This window comes from Schistocerca gregaria, chromosome 6, assembly GCF_023897955.1.
Source record: "Schistocerca gregaria isolate iqSchGreg1 chromosome 6, iqSchGreg1.2, whole genome shotgun sequence".
NCBI lineage: Eukaryota > Metazoa > Arthropoda > Insecta > Orthoptera > Acrididae > Schistocerca > Schistocerca gregaria.
The window spans coordinates 35,239,596-35,260,664 of record NC_064925.1 but is presented as its reverse complement, the minus strand read 5'-3'; the positions used below and the strand labels follow the sequence as shown (position 1 = coordinate 35,260,664).

The 21,069-nt window shown below is 46.0% G+C and overlaps 1 protein-coding gene across 1 annotated transcript in view; it reads left to right on the top strand.

Annotated features, from left to right (window-relative positions):
* The window catches only part of LOC126279120 (cyclin-dependent kinase 1-like), an 82,698-nt gene that overhangs the window by 9,121 nt on the left and 52,508 nt on the right, over positions 1–21,069 (top strand). Inside the window, exons 2-3 of the mRNA XM_049979599.1 lie at positions 14,725–14,881; positions 14,963–15,101. Coding sequence (XP_049835556.1) covers positions 14,725–14,881; positions 14,963–15,101 — 296 coding nt within the window. The remainder of the gene's footprint in view (positions 1–14,724; positions 14,882–14,962; positions 15,102–21,069) is intronic.

Below are 21,069 nucleotides of genomic sequence, written 5' to 3'. Positions count from 1 at the left end.
CTTTGTTTAGCCTCACACCTCTTCTGCAGTTCTGTTTCATACTTTTCAGATACTCCCTTCTCTTTCAATTTGGAAACATTTAATCTTTGTGGAGCTTTTCTCTTCCCTCTGGATCTATAGACAGCTATCAACTTCAAGGATGTCAGACGCTTGTCCCCTGTTGATTCCCACATGGTCAGTTTGATTAAAAGTAGTGTCATCTGACAAGAGACATGTGGTTTCCCTTATGTTGTTTCTCTGGAGCCATGTACTTTTCACTATCATTGCATTGCCCTTGGCAAAGTCTTAAAATCTTTGTCCATTTTGTATTCAACATCTCATGCAGGCTTTCACTTCTACTGTTTCTCTAAAGGCTTCTTCTTTTCCCACCTTTGCTTTGAAGTCACCCATCAGTATCTTTACATCATTCCTTGGTATGCCTTCTAATTCCTGTTCCATTTGACAATAAAACTCATCTTTCACTTCATCCTCATCATCTTCTGTGGGTGTATTCACACATACTAGTGTGATGTTGAAGAAGTGGGCTGTCATTCTCAAAGTACACATCCTTTCATTTAAAGGGTTAAAATTTATGCCTGCTGCTTTATACTTATTGTCTACAAGAAAGCCAGTACCGCCTACTATTCCACTGTCTCTTCCACTATACATAATTGTGTAATTACCACTTCCTGATACCATCTCCTTTCCATCTGACTTCGTGAATTGCTGCTACTCCTCTACGGTATTTCTCCATTTCTTGTTGGAGTCCATGTAGAGCACCTGTTTTGTTCAAAGTTCTTACATTCCAAGTAGCAAAGTATGTATCAATTTTCTGTTTATGGCATTTTTCCCTTGCATGGGTCATTCATCAGTCCTGCTGTTCCTATTTTTTAGTTTCGTAACAATATGTTTTTCCGATATGGGGTTGTTAGCACCATGATCAACCCCCAAGCTTGAGGGCCTGGATTTGTTGGGTTTACTCCCTTAGGGAGACTGGCTTCACCACACCTCTAGAGCCCTCCCTGCCCTGTGTTGAAGGAAATTTAAATTGATAAGGAAAAAGGATGGTCTTGGGATAGGACAGGAGACATGTTATCGATAGGATGTTGTGGGACATACTTCGTCTGGCTCCTCCCCTTTGGCCTGTCCGGCATGGGCGACCCTGCTGGTAGCTACGCTATCAGTGGCATGGCCCTCTGGATCTAGAGCATGCAAACCACCTCCCCCACATGGGCTATGCTAACTTACGGCGGTGTCACTTTTGATTTTATTCTGTAGTAATTGTGATGTTTTGTCTGTTTTATATTTTGGTTGTTTTAATTGATCTAATAAGTATGGGGTTTTTGGATTTTTGAGTTGTTAGTTTTGTTTCTGTGGTGTTTTGAGAGTTATGTAGGTGTGTGAAGTTTGTGGTTTTGCCAGTAGGTATTGAGAGCTGCATTTGAGCTATATAGGCCAAGAGAAATGTCAGATTCCACTTTCCGGAATTGTAGGTGTCGGTTTTCTGGTATTGCGGGCTCCATTTGAACTATATAGGTCAAGGGAAATGTCAGATTCCACTTCTTGAAATTGCAGGTTTTGGTTTTTTGGTATCGTGGGCATCATTTGAGCTGTGTAGCTGGAGTGAAGTATAAGATTCCTCTTGGTTCTTTGGCTGTTGTATGATGTTGTGAGTTAAGGGATTTTTTATGATATGTGTTTCGGGATGGTGTAGTGTTTTGTATTGTTATATAATTAGCTGGTCCCCACCTTAAACCCCCTATTACCTGCAGTTGTCTCATTAGTTTCATTTGATTGTTAGAGTGAGACATTCTTGTGTCATTTCTATTTTTGTTTGCTTTTGTTGGCATAAGTATGTAGTGACATCACCACCATTTTGTATCAGCTAGAAGTAGGTGTATCTGTCATGTTGATGACATCATGGGCCAAAGCAAAAGGGTGGAATGGAAAAATTCCCTAATACCCTGTAAACTGTGACGATTTTGGCGAAATTTAAGAGAGATGAAAACTGAAACTAGTAGTAATTCAAAGTGCGTGTTTGGATAACATGTAAGACAATTTTTGATGAATACACTATTGAAATTTCAAAGCTGAGTCATTCACCATTTTTATGCTACATGAAGTCATAATTGTTAAAAAGTAGGTGAGCTATCGACCTTCTGTTATTGCAATAATGTTTTAATGATAAATGTGCCCTGAGTGATCTTCAGAAACTCCTCATAGAAGTTACGTGTCATCATTTCTAATAAAATACAGCGGTTACTTGCTTTATGAAAGTTATTGACATGTGTACTATCCTAGCTTTCAGGATTGTTAGTTCATTCCTTACGAAGGATAGGGGTAAGTTATGGAAGGTTAAAGAAGGAAGGGCAGGTCACTCAGACCCTAGAATTGCATTGGCCCGTCCGTGTAAGGATGAGAGCAGACAAAAAACTTATGTTTATTGTAGGCTTAACAGCTGTGCTGACACAGTTACTGAGAGTGACCTTGGACCCAATTGACCTTTTTTTGCCATTAATCATTACTGAGAAAAAGCTGATGAACATGCACTAACTTACCTCTTAACACATACAGTCATTTCCAGTAGCACACTGGCTAAGTCCCCTGCGGGTTCGGGGGTTAGAATAGGCCTGCGGTATTCCAGCCTGTCGTAAGAGGCGACTAAAAGGAGTCTCAAACTTTTCGGCCCCTGTTGGGTTTGACTTCCATCTCTCAAAATTTTCCGAAGAGCAAGCCGATTGGGGAAGGACGCCTTACTTGGTACATTGTGTCCATCTTGCAATCAGACCTTTCGCCAGCTTATACACCGTTGAATTGCAGTCCTGTCCGCTCTCCATCTCTTGGGCATGACTCTGTTTCTGCGTACAGATCTGTGCAGTGCCTCTTTCTGCACCGACAGCGACCATGGACCACATGTTACCTAACATCCAGCATGGTAGCCAGACCGTTGTGGTGGGGCCGCCATGTACCCTGTTGGTTGTAGCCCCCTGACAACACAGGGATCGCTCTACTGATGCATGAGCCGTTAACTCCCCACGTATGCCAAGGAGTAGATGCCTATCCTCCTGGGGTATTGGGACTCCCAGCAACGGCCTTCCTGCCAGGTGGCTCTTGCTATGGCTGGCCCGCAATGAAGCGTGGTACATTCTCTCTCGCTGGTGGCCAGCCACCAGCAGTCTCTAAGCGTTCTCGGGCTCAGTTTAACGCTCAGAAGTACGATCCGAAAACGTTCCCCTCCCTGGCCACACCGTGGGAGGAACGTAAGTCTCACGATGGCAGTAGCAGTTATTCGCCCCGCTTCTTAGTTTGTACAAGGGTTGATGGGGAGTCTTTCCTCTCCACAAAGCCTCAGTTCTTCGTCGAGTATTTAGAGGACAAGTTTGGGGATGTGGAGGGCATGTCAAAAATGCGCTCTGGGTCAGTCCTGATACAAACGGCATCCTCTGCCCAGTCACGACGGTTACTCGCTTGTGACAAGTTGGGGGATATTGCCGTTACGATCCTACCCCATAAGAGTTTAAATATGGACCAGGGAGTTATTTACCATAGGGATCTTCTTTTGCAGTCTGATGAAGAGCTGCGCGCCAATTTAGAGCGCCGAGGTGTACATTTCGTCCGTCGCGTCCATCGGGGTTCGAAGGAAAATCAGATTGCTACCGGTGCCTTCATCTTGGCCTTCGAAGGGGATACATTACCGGAAAAATTCAAGGTGATGGTCTACCGATGTGACGTTAAGCCCTATATCCCTCCCCCGATGCGGTGCTTTAAGTGCTGGAAGTTCGGCCATATGTCTTCTCGCTGCACTTCCAGCCTCACATGTCGAGATTGTGGACGCCCATCACATCCCAATACTCCATGTGTCCCGCCTCCCATCTGTGTCAACTGCGGGGAGCACCATTCACCTTGCTCGCCAGACTGCTGAATTTTCCAGAAATAGCGTAAAATCATGGAATACAAGGCCCTGGACCGACTGACCTATACTGAGGCCAAAAGGAAATATCACCGACTCCATCCTGTGAGAATGACATCTTCCTACGCTGCTGCTACAACACCTGTGCTAGCCCCGTCTGTTACTCCAATTGTGGCCGGATCGACGAGTAGTAGTACAACTCCTCCTGCCCCCTCGCCAGTGGGGGGGCTCTACCCACCGGGTTGCTCCCTCGCCACCTACCTCAGGAGCAACACCATCCCACCCATCGGGGACGTCCGTCCCCACTTCTAAGCCGGAGAAGTGTCCAACTTCTTTGGCTTCTCATGCTCGCGAGCGGTCCCTTGGGTCCTTCCCTTCCCAAGTTTCCGCCAGCGAGAAGGCTGACGACCGACAGTGGCGTAAGTGCCCACAATCAGCTGGTCGCAGGGCTTCACGATCCTCCTCCGTCCCGGAGACTGAATCGGTGAAGCCCTCCCAGCCAGTGCGACCCAAGGAACAGTGTGAGAAACCCAAGAAGAAGAGCTCTCAGCCCAAGGAACTCGCGGTGGCAGCCATCCCACCGCAACCTTCCAGCTCTGCATCTGAGGATGAGGTGGAGATTCTGGCGTCCGCTGAGGACCTCGATCTCGCCGGTCCCTCGGACGCCATGGAAAGCACTTTCACAGGTGCTCAATCGGAGGCAGCAGGTGACCCAGCGGCGTAATCTGCCTTCCCAGTCCCGTCATGCCTTTCTCAGCCATGGACAACACCATCCTCCAGTGGAACTGCAGCGGTTTCTTCCACCACCTGACTGAGCTCCACCAACTTACCAGCCTTCACCCTTTCCTGTGCATTGCTTTGCAGGAAACTTGGTTTCTGGCAATGCGAACCCCTGCCCTCCGTGGCTATTGGGGTTATTATAAGAACTGGGCAGCTTATGAAAGGGTGTTTGGTGGCCTCTGTATATATGTCCTGAACTCTCTTCACAGTGAGTCTGTCCCTCTCCAAACACCTTTAGAGGCTGTCGCTGTTCGGGTGTGGACGCCACAGGCTGTTACCATCTGCAGTCTTTACCTTCCACCGGATGGTGATGTTGTGCAGCATGTCCTGGCTGCTCTGATAGCCCAATTGCCGCCACCTTTCTTGTTACTGGGCGACTTTAACGCCCATAACCATCTGTGGGGTGGGTTAGTGGCAACAGGTCAAGGCGCCATCGTTGAGCATTTATTGGCGCAGCTCGATCTCTCGATATTATATGATGGTGCCTTCACACACTTCAGTGTGGTGCATGGCACATACATTGACCTTTCGATCTGTAGCCCTAGCCTCTTACCGTCTGTCCAATGGACAGTGCATGATGACCTGTGTGGTAGTGACCACTTTCCGATCTTTCTCTCACTGCCACAGCGTCAATCTTCTGGGCGCCCTAGCAGATGGGCTCTGAATAAGGCTGACTGGGACTTGTTGTCCTCCACTGCCGCTATTGAACCTCTCTCTAATGATGACATTGATGCAGTGGTTCAATCGGTCACCACCGGCATCATTACTGCCGCTGAATCTGCCATTCCCCGTTCTTCTGGGTCCCCTCGACGGCGGACTGTGCCTTGGTGGTCGTCTGAGATCGCTGAGGCGATTAAAGCTCGCCGGCGGTCGCTCTAGCGTCACAAGCGACATCCGTCAATTGCACACCTTATCGCCTTCAAACGGCTGCGTGCGTGCCAACACAAGCAGGAGTGCTGGGAGCGGTATGTGTCCACCATTGGCCTCCATGTCACTCCATCGCAGGTCTGGGCCAAGATTCGACGCCTCTATGGCTATCGGACCCCTGTCAGCGTTCCTGCGCTCTCACTGAATGGAGCAGTTTGTACGGACTCCGACGTCATTGCATACTGCTTGGAAGAGCACTTTGCCCTGAATTCTGCCTCTGCCAATTGCTCCTTGGGCTTCCGCTCCATTAAAGAGCAGATAGAACGTTGAAGTCTTTCTTTTCGCACCCACCATCCTGAATTGTACAATGTTCCATTCAGTGAGTGGGAATTTCGCAGTGCCCTCGCCGCTTGTCTTGATTTCGTCCTGGGCCAGATAGCATCCACTCTCAGATGCTGAAACACTTTTCAGTGGACTGCCAGCGACGCCTCCTCGACCTTTACAACCCCATTTGTGTCGATGGTGAGTTTCCGTCGCAATGGCGGGAAAGTCTTGTTGTCCCCATTCTGAAACCGGGGAAGAACCCTTCAGAGGTGGACAGCTACCATAGCATTAGCCTCACCAACGTTCTTTGCATGTTGCTTGGACGGATGGTGGGCCGGCGCTTGAATTGGGTACTGGAGTCTCGGGGCCTACTGGCTCCGTCTCAGGGTGGCTTCCGTACAGGCTGCTCCGCCGCCGACAATCTGGTGAGCCTGGAGTCGGCCATCCGTGCTGCCTTTGCCCGCCGTGAGCTGAGCATCTGGTCGTTGTCTTTTTCGACGTGCGGAAGGCGTATGATAAGACATGGCGTCATCACATTCTTTCTACGCTTCATGGATGGGGTCTTCGGGGCCCTCTGCCGATCTATATCCACAATTTTCTGTCGTACCATACCTTCCGCGTGCACGTCGCAGCCTCATATAGGTCCTCCCAAGTCCAGGAGAACGGTGTGCCACAGGGTTCTGTTCTCAGTGTCTGTCTGTTTTTAATAGCCATTAACGGGCTCGGTGCGGCAGTGGGAAATTCTGTCTCCGCTTCCCTGTATGCTGACGACTTCTGCCTTTACCACCGCTCTATTGGCATTGCAGCTGCTGAACGTCAGCTACAGGGCGCAATCCGCAAGGCGCAGTCTTGGGCTGTAGCTCATGGTTTTCAGTTTTCAGCAGCCAAGACCTGCGTTATGCATTTCTGCCGGCGACGCACTGTTCACTCGGAGCCGCAGCTTTATCTCGATGACGAGCTTCTTACAGTGGTGGAGTCACATAGGTTTTTGGGGGTGGTTTTTGATGCCCGGTTGACTTGGCTGCCTCATATTCAGCAGCTTAAACAGGTGTGTTGGCGGCGTCTAACTGCTCTGCAATGCCTGAGCCACACCAGGTGGGGTGCCGACCGATCTACTCTCATACAGCTTTACCTGGCGTTAATCCAGTCCCGTCTGGACTACGGGAGTCTGGCTTATGGCTCAGCATCCCCATCTGCGTTGCGGGTGCTGGACCCAATCCTCCACAGCAGGATACGCCTTGCCACTGGTGCCTTCCGAACCAGCCCTGTGGACAGCATACTTGTGGAGGCAAGTGTCCCTCCACTGCGGTTACGACGCCAACAATTACTGGCTGCTTATGCTGCCCATGTTTTTAGCTTTCCCGGGCATCCAAATTATCGTGTCCTGTTCCCGGAGTTAGTCGTCCATCTGCCAGAACGTCGGCCCTGGTCGGGTTGTCCGATCGCCGTACACGTCAAACAGCTTCTCTACGGGCTTGGGTGTTTCCCTGTTCCACCTCCTTTCCGGGCCCCTCTGCTTACACCGCCGTGGTGTGTGCCTCGCCCTTGCCTTCGGCTCGACTTGGCAGAGGGCCGAAGGACTCAGTCTCTCCGGAGGCCTTCCGACGCCGCTTTTATTCCATCCTGGCCACGTATCAGGGCTCTGGCGTTGTCTACGCAGACGGTTCGATGGTTGCTGGTCGTGTCGGCTATGCACTAACTCTAGGGGACCGTTTTGAACAATGTTCATTGCCGGCTGGCTGCAGTGTTTACACTGCTGAGTTGGTCGCCATCTTTCGTGCGCTAGCGTATATCCGCTCCTGCTCAGGTGAGTCCTTTGTCATGTGTTGCGATTCCCTGAGCGGTTTACGAGCTCTCGACCAGTGTTCCCTCGTTCTCGTCTGGTGATGGCTATCCCTGCATACTCTCGCCCGTAGCGGCAGGTCTATGGTCTTTGTGTGGACCCCAGGCCATGTTGGGATACCCGGCAATGAAACTGTTGACCGCCTGGCGAAAGAGGCCACCAGTGGACCATCTCTGGAGATTGGCCTCTCGGCGACTGATTTGCAGGCACTATTACGCCGCAAAGTTTTCGGTTTATGGGACACTGATTGGCGCAACCTGCCCATGCCAAACTAACTCCGCCGTATCAAGGAGACGAAGACTGTGGCGGTCATCCATGCAAGCCAACCGCAGGGACTCGGTCGTCCTTTGTCGGCTCCGCATTGGCCACACCCGACTGACGCACAATTATTTACTGTGTTGTGAGGATCCCCCTCTTTGTCATTGTGGGGCGTCCTTGACGGTGGTCCATATTCTGTCGGAGTGCGCCCTTTTAACCGTGCTCAGGCAGACTTTTGCGCTGCCTGACACGCTCTCTGCTCTTTTATCAGATGACTCTGCCATGGTGGACTTGGTTTTGCGTTTTATTCAGGCAGGGGGATTTTATCGCTTAATGTAAGTGTGTGTGTTTTTGTGTTGATTCTGGCCTATGGCCTATGATTTGTCTGATTTTTCCCCATGTGTTTATCGGTGGTTGGCTTTTCCCTTTTTGTTTGTATGGTTGGCCAACCACCGTCTCCCTCTGTGTGATTTATTTCGTCTTGTCTGGTTTTTGTCTATGTTTCTCTTGTTTTGTGTCGTCTGTCTTATCGTCTGTTGATCGTTTTTATTCTCTGTGGGTGTTTTTAGTATTTGGAAAAAGGGACCGATGACTGTAGCAGTCTGGTCCCTTTAACCCCCACAAACCAACCAAAACTGGCTAAGACTTGCTGTGCCCTTCTTGGTGACAGCCACCAACAATTAAAACACAGTGTGCACTAGCAAGTGTGTATCTACATGCCTTGTAGTTGAATTGTACTACCCTCTGTAAGTAATTGGGAACTACTGGGGACTGGAAGATCGCCCTTCTCCTTTGACCAAGGATGTAATCACCATGCTGGAAACCTGTATTGCGAGCTTACCCAATGTACCACCAAAACATCAGGTATAATACCCATGATACCCCCAAAAATACAAACTACACGAACCAATTCAGTGATTAAACAGTGGCATAATTTGTATCACTTCAGGCAGGTGGGTCACCTTCTTAGTCTTGGATGTTATTGAATTTAACATATGTTAAAATTCAGAAGTAATACACACACACACACACACACACACACACACACACACACACACACACACATTTTTGTTTTCTCCAAAAAAAATCCTCCCCCAAGATACAGTCCTCCAAAGATGACACTGCAAATACTATTTTGAAGATGTGAATTTCGGGGAAAAAAATTTAAAATGCTGCATGTCTTTAACAGTTCTAGGTATAGAGTTTTTTTTTATTTGTAAGATAATTGCTTTGTGATCACAGTGGTATCCTCTGGACATATTTGTCAAACTTCTTTACTGCTACCTTTTGAATTTTTTTATAGTTTTCAGATTTTTCAAAAAATGCCAATCCAGAAAAATCAATTTTTTTCTGCTGGTTAGTACCCTGTGGTACTATATTCACTGTAAAAGAGAGCTTCCACTTTTAAGCTGGACTGGTTTTATTTAAAAAAAAAAAAAATTTTTGTAACTTTCAAGGGTAGTGCGTATCTTCACTGAAGTTGTTTCTTACTAATTTATTAGTTACAGTGTTCATTTCTATTGTCTTTGTTGCAGTTATTTCGTATCATTTTCTTTGTTGCAGTTATTTCGTATCATTTTCTTTGTTGCATTTATTTCGTATCATTTTCTTTGTTGCAGTTATTTCGTATCTTTTTTTTGTTGCAGTTATTTCGTATCTTTTTTTTGTTGCAGTTATTTCGTATCATTTTCTTTGTTGCAGTTATTTCGTATCATTTTCTTTGTTGCAGTTATTTCGTATCATTTTCATTGTTGCACTTATTTCTTACATTTTGTCGTCAGTTTTGTTGTTGTTCTTGTTCTTCGCAGGTTTCTGTATTGTAGTTGTTCAGTGCAATTTTGTTTACTGAACAGGCTTCTAAGAAATCTGAGACCATCCAGTTAGTTCTGTGTTTTTGTGAGGAATTTGCCAATCTACACAGTTGCAGTATGTTTTGTGAAAAGGACTGTTTGAAATATCTTCTGAGTGGGGCCATAAGAGAGTGAAGTGTGCTAACTATTTGCATATCCATAAGTGATATATAAGACAATTAACAAACTTTGTTCAGGTTGGGAATAAGTGTTCTAATTTGAAGACTGTTTCAAAGTGAAGGTGTTTCCAGTGACGACTATTTGTGTTCTAAATGTTTTGACAGAACCTCAATATAGGAAGAATTAAATATCCTGAATCAATCAACTACAGAGTTAGGTGTTAGTCCTGTTAAGAAACCGTGGTCAGTGAAGTCGAGTCATAAGCTCTGTGCATCAAGAAAGTGCAGAGAAATTTCTAATGCTATGGATGTATAAACTGCAGCAAAACTGACCACACTCTTCAAAGTAGGAATTCCATCTTCAGAAGAAAATGAACCAAAGCACTCTTGTACCTCTTTCAACTAATTTTTCATAAATATCAATTCAGCTGTTGCATATTGTGCATCCTACAGTGAAAAGGTGCAAGTTACTATTATTCCAGAGACATTTTCAAAGAAAACAATTTTGAATCACGTTCCATCATCAAAAGTACATGGTAGACAAATCAAAAAATGTGAGGTCTGTGAAAGGAGTCTTCAGAAGACATATCCCTATTATGGTTAACCTGTAGAAGCAGCTAAATTTCAAATAGTGCAGTCATTTTATCTGGAAGATGAATGGGACAGCTCTTTCCAGAGTGTCAACAAAAAAGACACTATGACTGTAACAGTTGAAGGTCAAAAAGTTTTGAAAGTGAAAAGGTACATGTCTTACAGTATTAAAGAAACTTTTGCAGTTTAGAGCAACTATACAACTTTGGAAGATGAAAACTTTATTCACTACGACCTTAGTGGGTAGCTCCACACCCACCTAGAGATGTCTGTTTATGTGCGTACTGCATGAATTATTAACTTTGTGTGGTAACTTCGTCATTGAAGAACTTAATGGAGGACGGGACATGACTCCTTGGTTGGATGTGTAAAGTCATTAGTATTCTGTGACATAAAGCGAGAGGCTTGTTTGTTTCAAGATTTTGATGACTGCGCTGTAGAGGGAGGACTGTCTTAACAGACACTTGCCTGGAAGGCGTAGCAGATAACTCTGCAGGAAGTACATACGCAACATGGGAGAAAAATAAGCTAATTAAGAAAACAGTTGCCTTTGAAAGCTTCATTGACGAACTTGGTGAATGGTCAGTGAAAGCAGTAACACACCAGCATCTGAAGAAATTGCACCAACACCACATTGCAGAAGTGAAAGGGTGTGTACAGGCTGAAGAACTATGTTTAGTGCTTCGCTGTGATTTTGCTGAGAACTGGTGTGCAGTTCTCCCATAAGAAGTACAAGGGTATCATTGGAGTAATTACCAGGTTTTAATTTTTGCAGGAGTGACATATTTTCAGAACAAGACCATAGGTGTTGCAGTTATGACACAGGACATGCCTCAACACATGCTTTGCTACCAATGCTCAAAATTCAACTGCAAACAGGGGCAGAGACGATCATTATTATTTCTGATAGTGCTCCTAGTCATTTTAAAAATATTTACCAGCTATTTGAATTAAGTGGGCCTAAGTCAATTGTGTCAGGTGGCTGGGCATACACTGCTACTGGTTATGGGGAGAAGCCGTGTGATGGTGTAGGAGGCCCGCTGAAGCACCATGCTACAAAACATGAGCTTTCCAGACCAAATACAGCTGCGCTTCAGAATGGTGAGGATTTTAAGAGAGTTGTGAAATCTTACATGTTTACAGCCCTCATTCTTTTGGCCAAAGAGGAAATCGAAGAATTCCGTGAGCAGAAAAGAGAATGGTCCAAACTAACTACTCCTGTGAAAGGAATTCAGAATATACATTTTTGGACTCAGTTATGGGTGAACTCATATTGCACGCACTTTAAGGAGCAAGAAAGAAGAAATTTTGTTTGTTCGGCCAACAACTCAGAAACAGCAGAATAATATTCAGTTTCACAACCTGAGAAGGGAGATGTTTGTGGTCTGTGTGTATGGCTATAACTGGTGGATTGCAGAGATTATAGACACCAGGTATGAGTTAAACGACATTGTAATGAACTTTATGCTACCACATGGACCAGCTGCTGGATATAGGTTTCCAGATGAAGGATGGCAACAACGCCATCAGTGCTCACTTCCTGTTCACAATGTTTTGAGAGATTGTAAGTGCTCCAGTTCCTATTGGTTGAACAGGAAGGCTTCACTGTATATCAGAGGAAGATACTGAAGCAGTGGGACACGTTTTTAGTTCATTGGCTGGCTAATTTCAGTACAAAACAGAGTGAACAGAAGTTGTGTAAATTGAAACCTGTAAATCTTGGGACCTTTCACATACATTTTGGAACCATTTAAAACGCTTATGAGTCTCTTTCCAGGGAATGTAGAACTATGTGGTACTAATCAACAGAAAAAAATTACAGATTTTATGGATGGGCTTGTTGTAAAAAAAATTATAAAAATGTTCAGAATACTATAGTAAAAGAACTTTGACAGTCCAAATGGAGAATTTCTTTGTGATCATAAATCAGTTATCTTTCAAATAAATAAAAAAAACCTAGAACTGTTAAACAGATACAGAATTTAAAAAAAAATCCAAAATTTGCATCTTCAAAATGGTATGTGCAGTGTCCTCTTTGTAGGGCTGTATCTCGGAGCAGAAATTTTTTTGGAGAAAACAAAAAAAAATATGTGCTCCTTACTTAGTCCTTCACGCCATAAGATCACAGTATCCCAAGCTGGAGTTAACTATATAGCTCAACCCTAGACCAGGATAACAGTAACATAAACTGCTAGCATCCACCGCCTCTTCATAAACCACGCGCTCTACAACAGCATTTCACTTCCATTCCAAAACACACACACACACACACACACACACACACACACACACACACACACACACACACACACACACACACACACACACACACACACCCTGGTACTTCTGTAATATAGTTTGTAAAAGTTAGTGTGGCCCTAGCTTTTGTAAGCAATTTGTCAAGGAACTCTTGCCAGCGTAATATGGTTCTAAATAAAAAAGTGTGGAAATTGACCCATGGAATGGGATAAATATTAACATTCACAGGATAATTTTCAGACAGCTGTTTGCTGGGTTATTTAAAAAACTGATATGAAAACCAACTATGGTAATTAAGACAAAATTTATGCTGTGAAAATTGTGTTTTTATTTGAAACTTATGAAATAATGAGCATTTAAAAATATAAACCTGTTAAACAGTTAATGGGAACTCTAGGACACAATGTCTATGACATAAGAAAAAGGGTTGCTACTAATCGTAAAGATGACATCTTGAGTTCAAGACAGGCACAACGAAAAACTGTTACACATTTAGCTTTTGGCCAAAGCCTTCTTCACAAAAGGAGACACACATTCCCTCACACAGGCAAGCACACCTCATGTGCAAGACCACCATCTCCTGCAGTTTGGAGCAGAATGCAGTTATGCTGAAGGGATACAGCAGTCTGGAGGGGCGGGGAAGAGGAAACAATAACAGAGTATGGGTTGGGAAGAGAAGAGTACTGTCTGATGGAGTGTGCAGGAACCAGGAGGCGAGACAAGACTATCAAAGGGTGCGACATCAGGAGGCTGTTGGGCATGAAGGTGGAGAGGGGATGTTAGGAAACGGGGAGCGCAAAAGGTGAAGAGCGGGGAAGGGGAAATCTGGGCATGTGTGCTGGCAGAGGGCAGCAGAGGGAACGTGAATAGAGAGATGATGACAGGCCGGGGGTCTGGAAATTGGGCTGTGCAATTCAGCAAAGCTGATGTTGAAGGGAAGGACTAGATGGGGTGGGTTGTGAAGCAGCCATTGAAATCGAGCATGTTAAGTTCAGTTGCATGTTGTGCCAGGTGGTCAACTTTGCTCTTGGCCACAGTTTGGCTGTGGCTGTTCATCCTGGTGAACAGCTGATTCGTAGTCGTACCAGTATAAAAAGCTGTGCAATGATTGCAACAGAGCTGGTATATGATACGGTTGCTTTCCAAGGTGGCTGAATCCCTGATGGGGTAGGATATATCTGTGACAGAAGAGTAATAGTTTTATTACATTTTCTGAACCAATCCTGCTGTGAGTATAAAAGGAAAATCATTTATTTTGGAATACAAGTGCACAGGGAAGATTGTTGTAACAAAAAAAAGTTACTTACTAAAATGTTGGTTAACTGTGGGACTGATGAGGCTGTCTTTTAAAAACTCCATATTTACCTTCCTGAAAAGTACCCAGGACATCTGTAATGTTCACAGCTAATTGCTGTAATTTGTTAGAATTGATATCACGTATCTTTACTGTGGAACTATTAAAGGCAACTTATTATAGTTTGTTAAAACATAGTTCCAGTCACGAAATTGTTCAGACTGAGTTTCCCCAATTTTGATCTTGTGCAACATGAAAATGGTGAATGACGCAGCAGTGAAATTTTAAGTGGGAGGAACACAAATAGTTTTGCATTTAATTTGAAGAGCTTGCTCACATTACTGCAATTTTCAATTTTAAACAATCTTAAATATGACACTATTTTTTTGTATATGGAGCTCTTCTGTATGAAATTTCATTCAAATAGTAGATAATTAGGTGTGGGATGATTACTGAGATTGATCCATTTGATATGGAGATTCTGTTTTAAAAATTTACACCATTTTAAATATTTTCAGTAATTCACACATCACAACTTGCAAATATTTACCAAAAATCATAACATACCACTGCAAGCTGCTATTAAAACTTTTATTGTTGCTCCCAGTTTACATGTAATACATGATGAACATGCAATTGATCTTTTTTAGGCACATATGGTGTTGTATACAAAGGGAAACATAAGACAACTGGACAGTTAGTTGCAATGAAGAAAGTGCGCCTTGAAAATGAAGACGAAGGTGTTCCATCAACAACCATCAGAGAAATATCCCTTCTTCGAGAATTGGTACATCCAAATATTGTGAAGTAAGCTGAGCTCTTTATTAACATTTTTTCAGATACGCCAAATTTAGACAATTTTTCCTCAAAATTGAAATTTTTGTCCAGGCTGGAGGATGTAATAATGGATGAATCAAGAGTCTACTTAATTTTTGAGTACATGTCAATGGACCTGAAGAAATATCTGGATAGTTTAGGTCAAGGCAATTATTTGAAGCCAGACATGATGAAGGCTTTCTTATATCAGGTGAGTTAACTGCTGATGTTAACAATAAGTTTTGATACAAGACATTTTTAAGTACAATTTTAGCTTTTGGCGAAAGCCTTCTTCACAAAAGGAGACACACATTCTCTCACACAAGTAGGATATACCTGTGGCAGAAGAGGAACAGTTTTATTACTACATTTTCTGAACCAATCCTACTGTGAGCATAAAAGGAAAATCATGTATTTTGGAATACATACAAGTGCATGAGGACGGTCGCTGTAACAAAAAAGTTACTCACCAAAATGTGGTACTGTGGTACTACCCCCCAGGGGGTCCACAACTCTTTTATGGATACATGCGTAGCGAGCACAGGACCCCGAGTTAATGTGGCCCTCTTGCCTTTCCGGGCTGCATACCTTCCTTTTCTGCATCCTTCCCTATCCCCCATCTTGGCCCCTTCCCTCACCTCTGGCTTTTTCCTTCCCCTTCTCCCCCTCTGGGAGTATGGTTTGTGTCTATGTCCGGAGACGGACACTCGTAAATGTAACGCATTCGCCGCCTTAGAGCTTGTATGTCTTTATCCTTCCTTTGTCCTTCTTTTTTCCTTACCTCTTCTCTTTACCCTTTTCTCCGCTGCGGCATTTGAGACCTCTCTTCTTTCCTTTCCCTTACTTTGTTTTTCCCTTTCTCTTTCTTCCTCCCTGTGCGTGTCTGAAGGCCGACCCACGCATTTTCGAGCGTAGCCGGTGAGGGGGTAATGGGTAATTCCCCGCCCCGGGTAGACAGATAGGACACATACATACCCCCTGGTAACGGCCAGGCCCAGGGAGGGGTGATTACCCAAGCTGATACCTTCCGAAAGTGCCGATTGGTCCCTCCGTCTGTTTGTCGGGAGGTGTGAACAATCACTTAAGGCGGGAGTGCCCTCAGAGAGGGCCCCCCATAAGGGAGGAGTGTGCCATCGGAGACGCTTGTAATCATGGGGGATTCTTCCGCAATGGTTTCCTCATCTTCCACTATGTCAGCTCAAAAGCGTAAGATCACTGAGTCTCAGCCACAGACAGCTCTTCCATCGTTGCCACAGTTCCTTGTTGTTTCTCGGTCTGACGAGGGTCACAACTTCTCCACGGTCAACCCTTTCATTATTCAGAAAGGTGTCGACGCAATTGCAGGTCCTGTTAAGTCTTGTTCCAGATTACAGAATGGCACTTTCTTGTTAGAAACAGTCAGTGCCCTCCAGGCACAAAAATTGCTGCGTACTTCACTGCTCCACACCTTCCTTGTCCGGGTTGAAGCGCACCGCACTTTAAATTCCTCACGTGGAGTTGTTTATACATGCTCCCTCGGCGGATTGTCTGACTAGGAAATTCAGTACTACCTGTCTGACCAGGGTGTAACGGCTGTTCATAGAGTTATGAAAAGGGTTGACACGAACTTTGTTCTAACCTGTACTGTCTTCTTGACATTTGACAGAGTTAAACTCCCATCGAAAATAAAAGCGGGCTATGAAATAATTTCCGTTCGCCCCTACATCCCAAACCCTACGCGTTGGTATCGGTGTCAGCGGTTCAATCACACCAGCGAGTCCTGTTCCAACCTGGCCAAAAGTGTTACGTGTGGCAAGGATGCCCATGAGGGTGCTTGCCTACCTCCATCCCCTCGTTGCATCAACAGTATGGGTGACCACTCCGCTTCCTCTCGAGATTGCCCATTTTTAAAGACGAAAAGGTCGTTCAGGAAATCAGTGAAGGAAAAGGTGTCGACCTTTGCTGCTCGAAAATTATTCGCAATTCGAAAGCCCATTGTGCCTCATACAGGAAAATACAGCACTGTCCTTGCCTCTCCTCGGCGAATAAAGGAGGCGGCCAAGCAGACTTGTGATCTCAACTTTAGTGACATGGTCGTCAGATCGACCAGCGCAAAGATCGCCTGTTCAACCTCCCCACTTTCGCCTGCTCAATCTATGGCTCACCCGTCATCGGATTCTGCTAAATCTCGAGCCCAAAAGTCAGACACCCGGACTTCCAAAAAAAGAGCCTACTCGTGAAGATTTTTTACGTACCCCAACTTCACAACCATCGGTTCCTCTTTCATATAAACATTCTGTTTCCAAGAAGGCTAATAAGAAACCCAGTTCCTCTCCTTCTCCGCCACGGCGTGTCTCATCTACAGCAGCACCTGGCGGCAGCCGCCCTGGGCCGTCTTCTGTGTCGCCGAGGCGCACTGCTGGCGGCCGATCAACCGGCCGATCGCTGGTGGCAGGAGCTGCTCCTGAACAACCTATGGATCAGGATCTTTTGTCTTCGGCTGAGTGCTGTTTCACGCTGTCGGTCGCAAGCTCTGAGCAGTCGTTGAGTTGATGGCAACCTTGGTCACATTCTTCCCTTTTCTGTCCACCCAATGTCCATTATCCATTGGAATATCCGCGGCATTCGAGCCAGTTGGGATGAATTGACGATCTTCCTACGATCCTGCTCGCCAGTCATCTTCTGTCTTCAGGAAACAAAGCTGCGTCCCCACAAACGCTTTGTCTTCCCCCATTTTCTGTCAGTCCGATTTGATCTCCCCTCTGTTGAAGGCACTCCAGCACATGGAGGACTCATGATTCTTCTCCATAATACTCTACATTATCACCCTATCCCCTTAAACAGTTCCTTCCAAGCAGTCGCTGTCAGTCTTTCCCTTTCTGGATACACCTTCTCTCTTTGTACTGTATACATTCCATCGTCCATGTCAATGGCACGAGCTGATCTCCTTCATCTTCTTGGTCAGCTTCCACCCCTCTATTTGCTGGTTGGGGACTTCAGTGCCCACCACCCGCTTTGGGGACCTCCACATCCATGTCCGCGTGGCTCACTATTGCTAGACGTCTTCCACCAAGCGGATCTTGTTTGCCTCAACACTGGGGACCCTAGATTTTTGTCTGCCTCCACGACAAATTTCTCTCGTTTGAACCTTTCGGTCTGTACTGTTCCACTAGCTCGGCACTTCGAATGGTTCGCCCTTGCTGATACACACTTGAGTGTCCTTAGATTGCAGCCACAACTGCCATATATGTGTCCGAGACGCTGGAAGTTTGCCCAAGCTGATGGGACACTTTTCGTCTCTAGCGACATTCGATGACCGTCACTTTCGTAGTGTTGACGATGAGGTCACTCATATTACAGACGTTATTCTTACAGCTGAGGAATGTTCAATACCACGCACCTCCGAATTGCCCCGGCGCCCCCCAGTTCCTTGGTGGAATGAGGCATGCCGTGATGCAATACATGAGCGGCGACATGCTCTTCGCGTTTTCCGCCACCATCCTACTTTGGCCAACTGTATCCGCTATAAGCAGTCCCGTGCCGTCACGTCATCTGCGATAGCAAGAAGGCAAACTGGAAATTCTTTACTAGCTCATCTAACCCCTTCACTCCCTCCACGGAAGTTTGGAGTCTGATTCGATGGTTATCTGGTGTGCCTAGTTTCTCCCCGGTCTATGGGCTCACTGTCGCGCATGATACGTTAGTGGACCCCATCGCAATTTCAAACTCATTGGGTCAACACTTTGCTGAGATTTCGAGCTCTTCAAATTACCCGCCAGCGTTTCTCCCGAAGAAACGTGCAGCGGAATTGCAACCTCTTGCTTTCTCGTCTCAAAATCACGAGAGCTATAATACTGTTTCCTCCATGCGGGAACTCCAACATGCACTCTCTTCTTCTCGCTCCTCTGCCTCAGGACCGGATGGTATCCACATCCAAATGTTGCTGCATTTATCATACCATAGTCTGCGTTACCTCCTCCGCCTTTATAATCGAATTTGGACCGACAGTACTTTTCCCAGACGATGGCGGGAAGCTATCGTCGTCCCTGTTCTGAAACCTGGAAAGGACAAACATCTCCCCTCTGCATTTCCTTCACGAGTAGTGGATGTAAGGTTTTGGAGCGTATAGTGAATTGCTGTTTAGCTTGGTGGCTGGAGTCCCGCAGTCTTTTAACACCTGCCCAGTGCGGTCTCCGAAAGCATCGTTCTGCAGTTGACTATCTTGTTGCTCTCTCCACTTATATCATGAACAATTATCTCCGGAAACGGCAAACAGTAGCAATATTTTTTGATCTGGAGAGAGCATACGATACCTGTTGGAGGACAGGCATCCTCCGCACACTGTTCTCTTGGGGCTTTCGAGGTCGGCTGCCACTATTTCTTCGCGAATTTTTGGCAGAGCGCACATTTAGAGTGCGGGTGAACACTACTATCTCCCGTACTTTCTCCCCAGAAAACGGGGTACCCCAGAGCTCCGTGCTAAGTGTTGTACTGTTTGCCATTGCCATAATTCCAATTATGGACTGTCTCCTTCCCGATGTCTCAGTCTCCCTCTTTGTGGATGATTTTGCGATCTTCTACAGCTCTCAACGGACCAGCCTTCTTGAACGACGTCTTCAAGGCTGTCTCGATTGCCTCCACTCTTGGAGCATCGAAACAGGCTTCCGCTTTTCTCCCAGTAAGACCCTTTGTGTTAATTTTTGGCATCGTACAGAGTTTCTTCCACCCTCCTTACATCTAGGACCTGTCAACCTTCCGTTTTCGGACGTCGCTAAATTCTTGGGTGTTCTGTTTGACAGAAAACTGCTGGTCCTCCCACGTTTCCTATCTTTCTCGCTGTCTGCAATCCCTCAACACCCTCTGTGTTCTGAATGGTACCCCCTGGGGAGCGGACCGAGTGGTCCTTCTCCGCCTCTATCGCGCCATAGTGCACTCGAAATTGGACTATGGAAGCATAATTCACTCCTCTGCTCGGCCGTCTATTCTTCTGCATCTCGACTATCCACCACCGTGTATTACGTTTAGTGTCTGGAGCTTTTTACACCAGCCCTGTGGAAAGTTTTTGTGCTGAGACTGCTGAACCTCCGCTGTCCAATTGGCGAGCAGTCCTTCTGAGTCGCTATGCTAGCGGCCCACGACATTTTTTCGACACCTCCTTGGATGTAGGCTATGCAGGCCGCCCTTCCTCCCTACTACCACCGAGAGTCTGCTTCCGTCAACTGCTCCATTCTCTTTCCTACCGCTTTCCTAAAACCTTGACAGCTTGGGGTACAGCACCGCCTTGGCTCCGTGCCCGGACCTGCCTGCTCCGTGACCTTTGTCAATTTCCCAAGGATGGTACACTTCATTTATTTACCATCGGGCATTTGCTGCTCTATGTGCACAAATGAAGGAAGCCACATTTATTTACACTGATGGCTCGAAAACATCGTTAGGTGTAGGGAGTGCCTATATTGTTGGCGACACCCCAAATCCGTTTCGGCTTCCCGACCAGTGTTTGCTTTATACTGCGGAGCTTTACGCTTTTCTCCATGCTGTCCAATACATCTGTCGCCATCAGCGGATACAGTATGTTATCTGTTCAGATTTTCTCAGCTCTCTCCTCAGTCTCCAAGCTCTATACCCTGACCACCCTCTGGTCCACCGGATTCAGGACTGCCTGCACTTGCTCCACTTGGGGGGCATCTCAGTGGCGTTCCTCTGGCTCCCAGGACATATTGGTATCTGTGGAAATAAGGTGGCCGAAATAGCAGCCAAGGCTGCAGTCTCTTCTTCGGCCAGTTATTCGATCGATTCCCTTCGCCGATCTACGGAGTGTTTTATGTCGTCGTGTTGTTCTTTTATGGCACGCGCATTGGTCGACACTTTCCCATAATAAATTGCGGGACGTGAAAGCTCTTCGCTGTGCTTGGACCTCTTCCTCCCAAACGCATCGTCGGGAGGAGTTAATTTTAACTAGACTCTGGATAGGGCACTGTCTTTTTAGCCATCGACATCTTTTAAGCGGCGATCTTCCCCCACTCTGTTCCCACTGCTCTCAGCTGTGGATGGTAAGACACCTTTTAATTGAGTGCCCCTATTTTACTCTGTTACACGCTCGTCTACAGCTGTCGCCTGATATATTGTCCATTTTAGCAGATGACACGCGCTCGGCCGATCGCGTTCTCGAGTTTATTAGTACCAGTGAGATGACGTCAGTC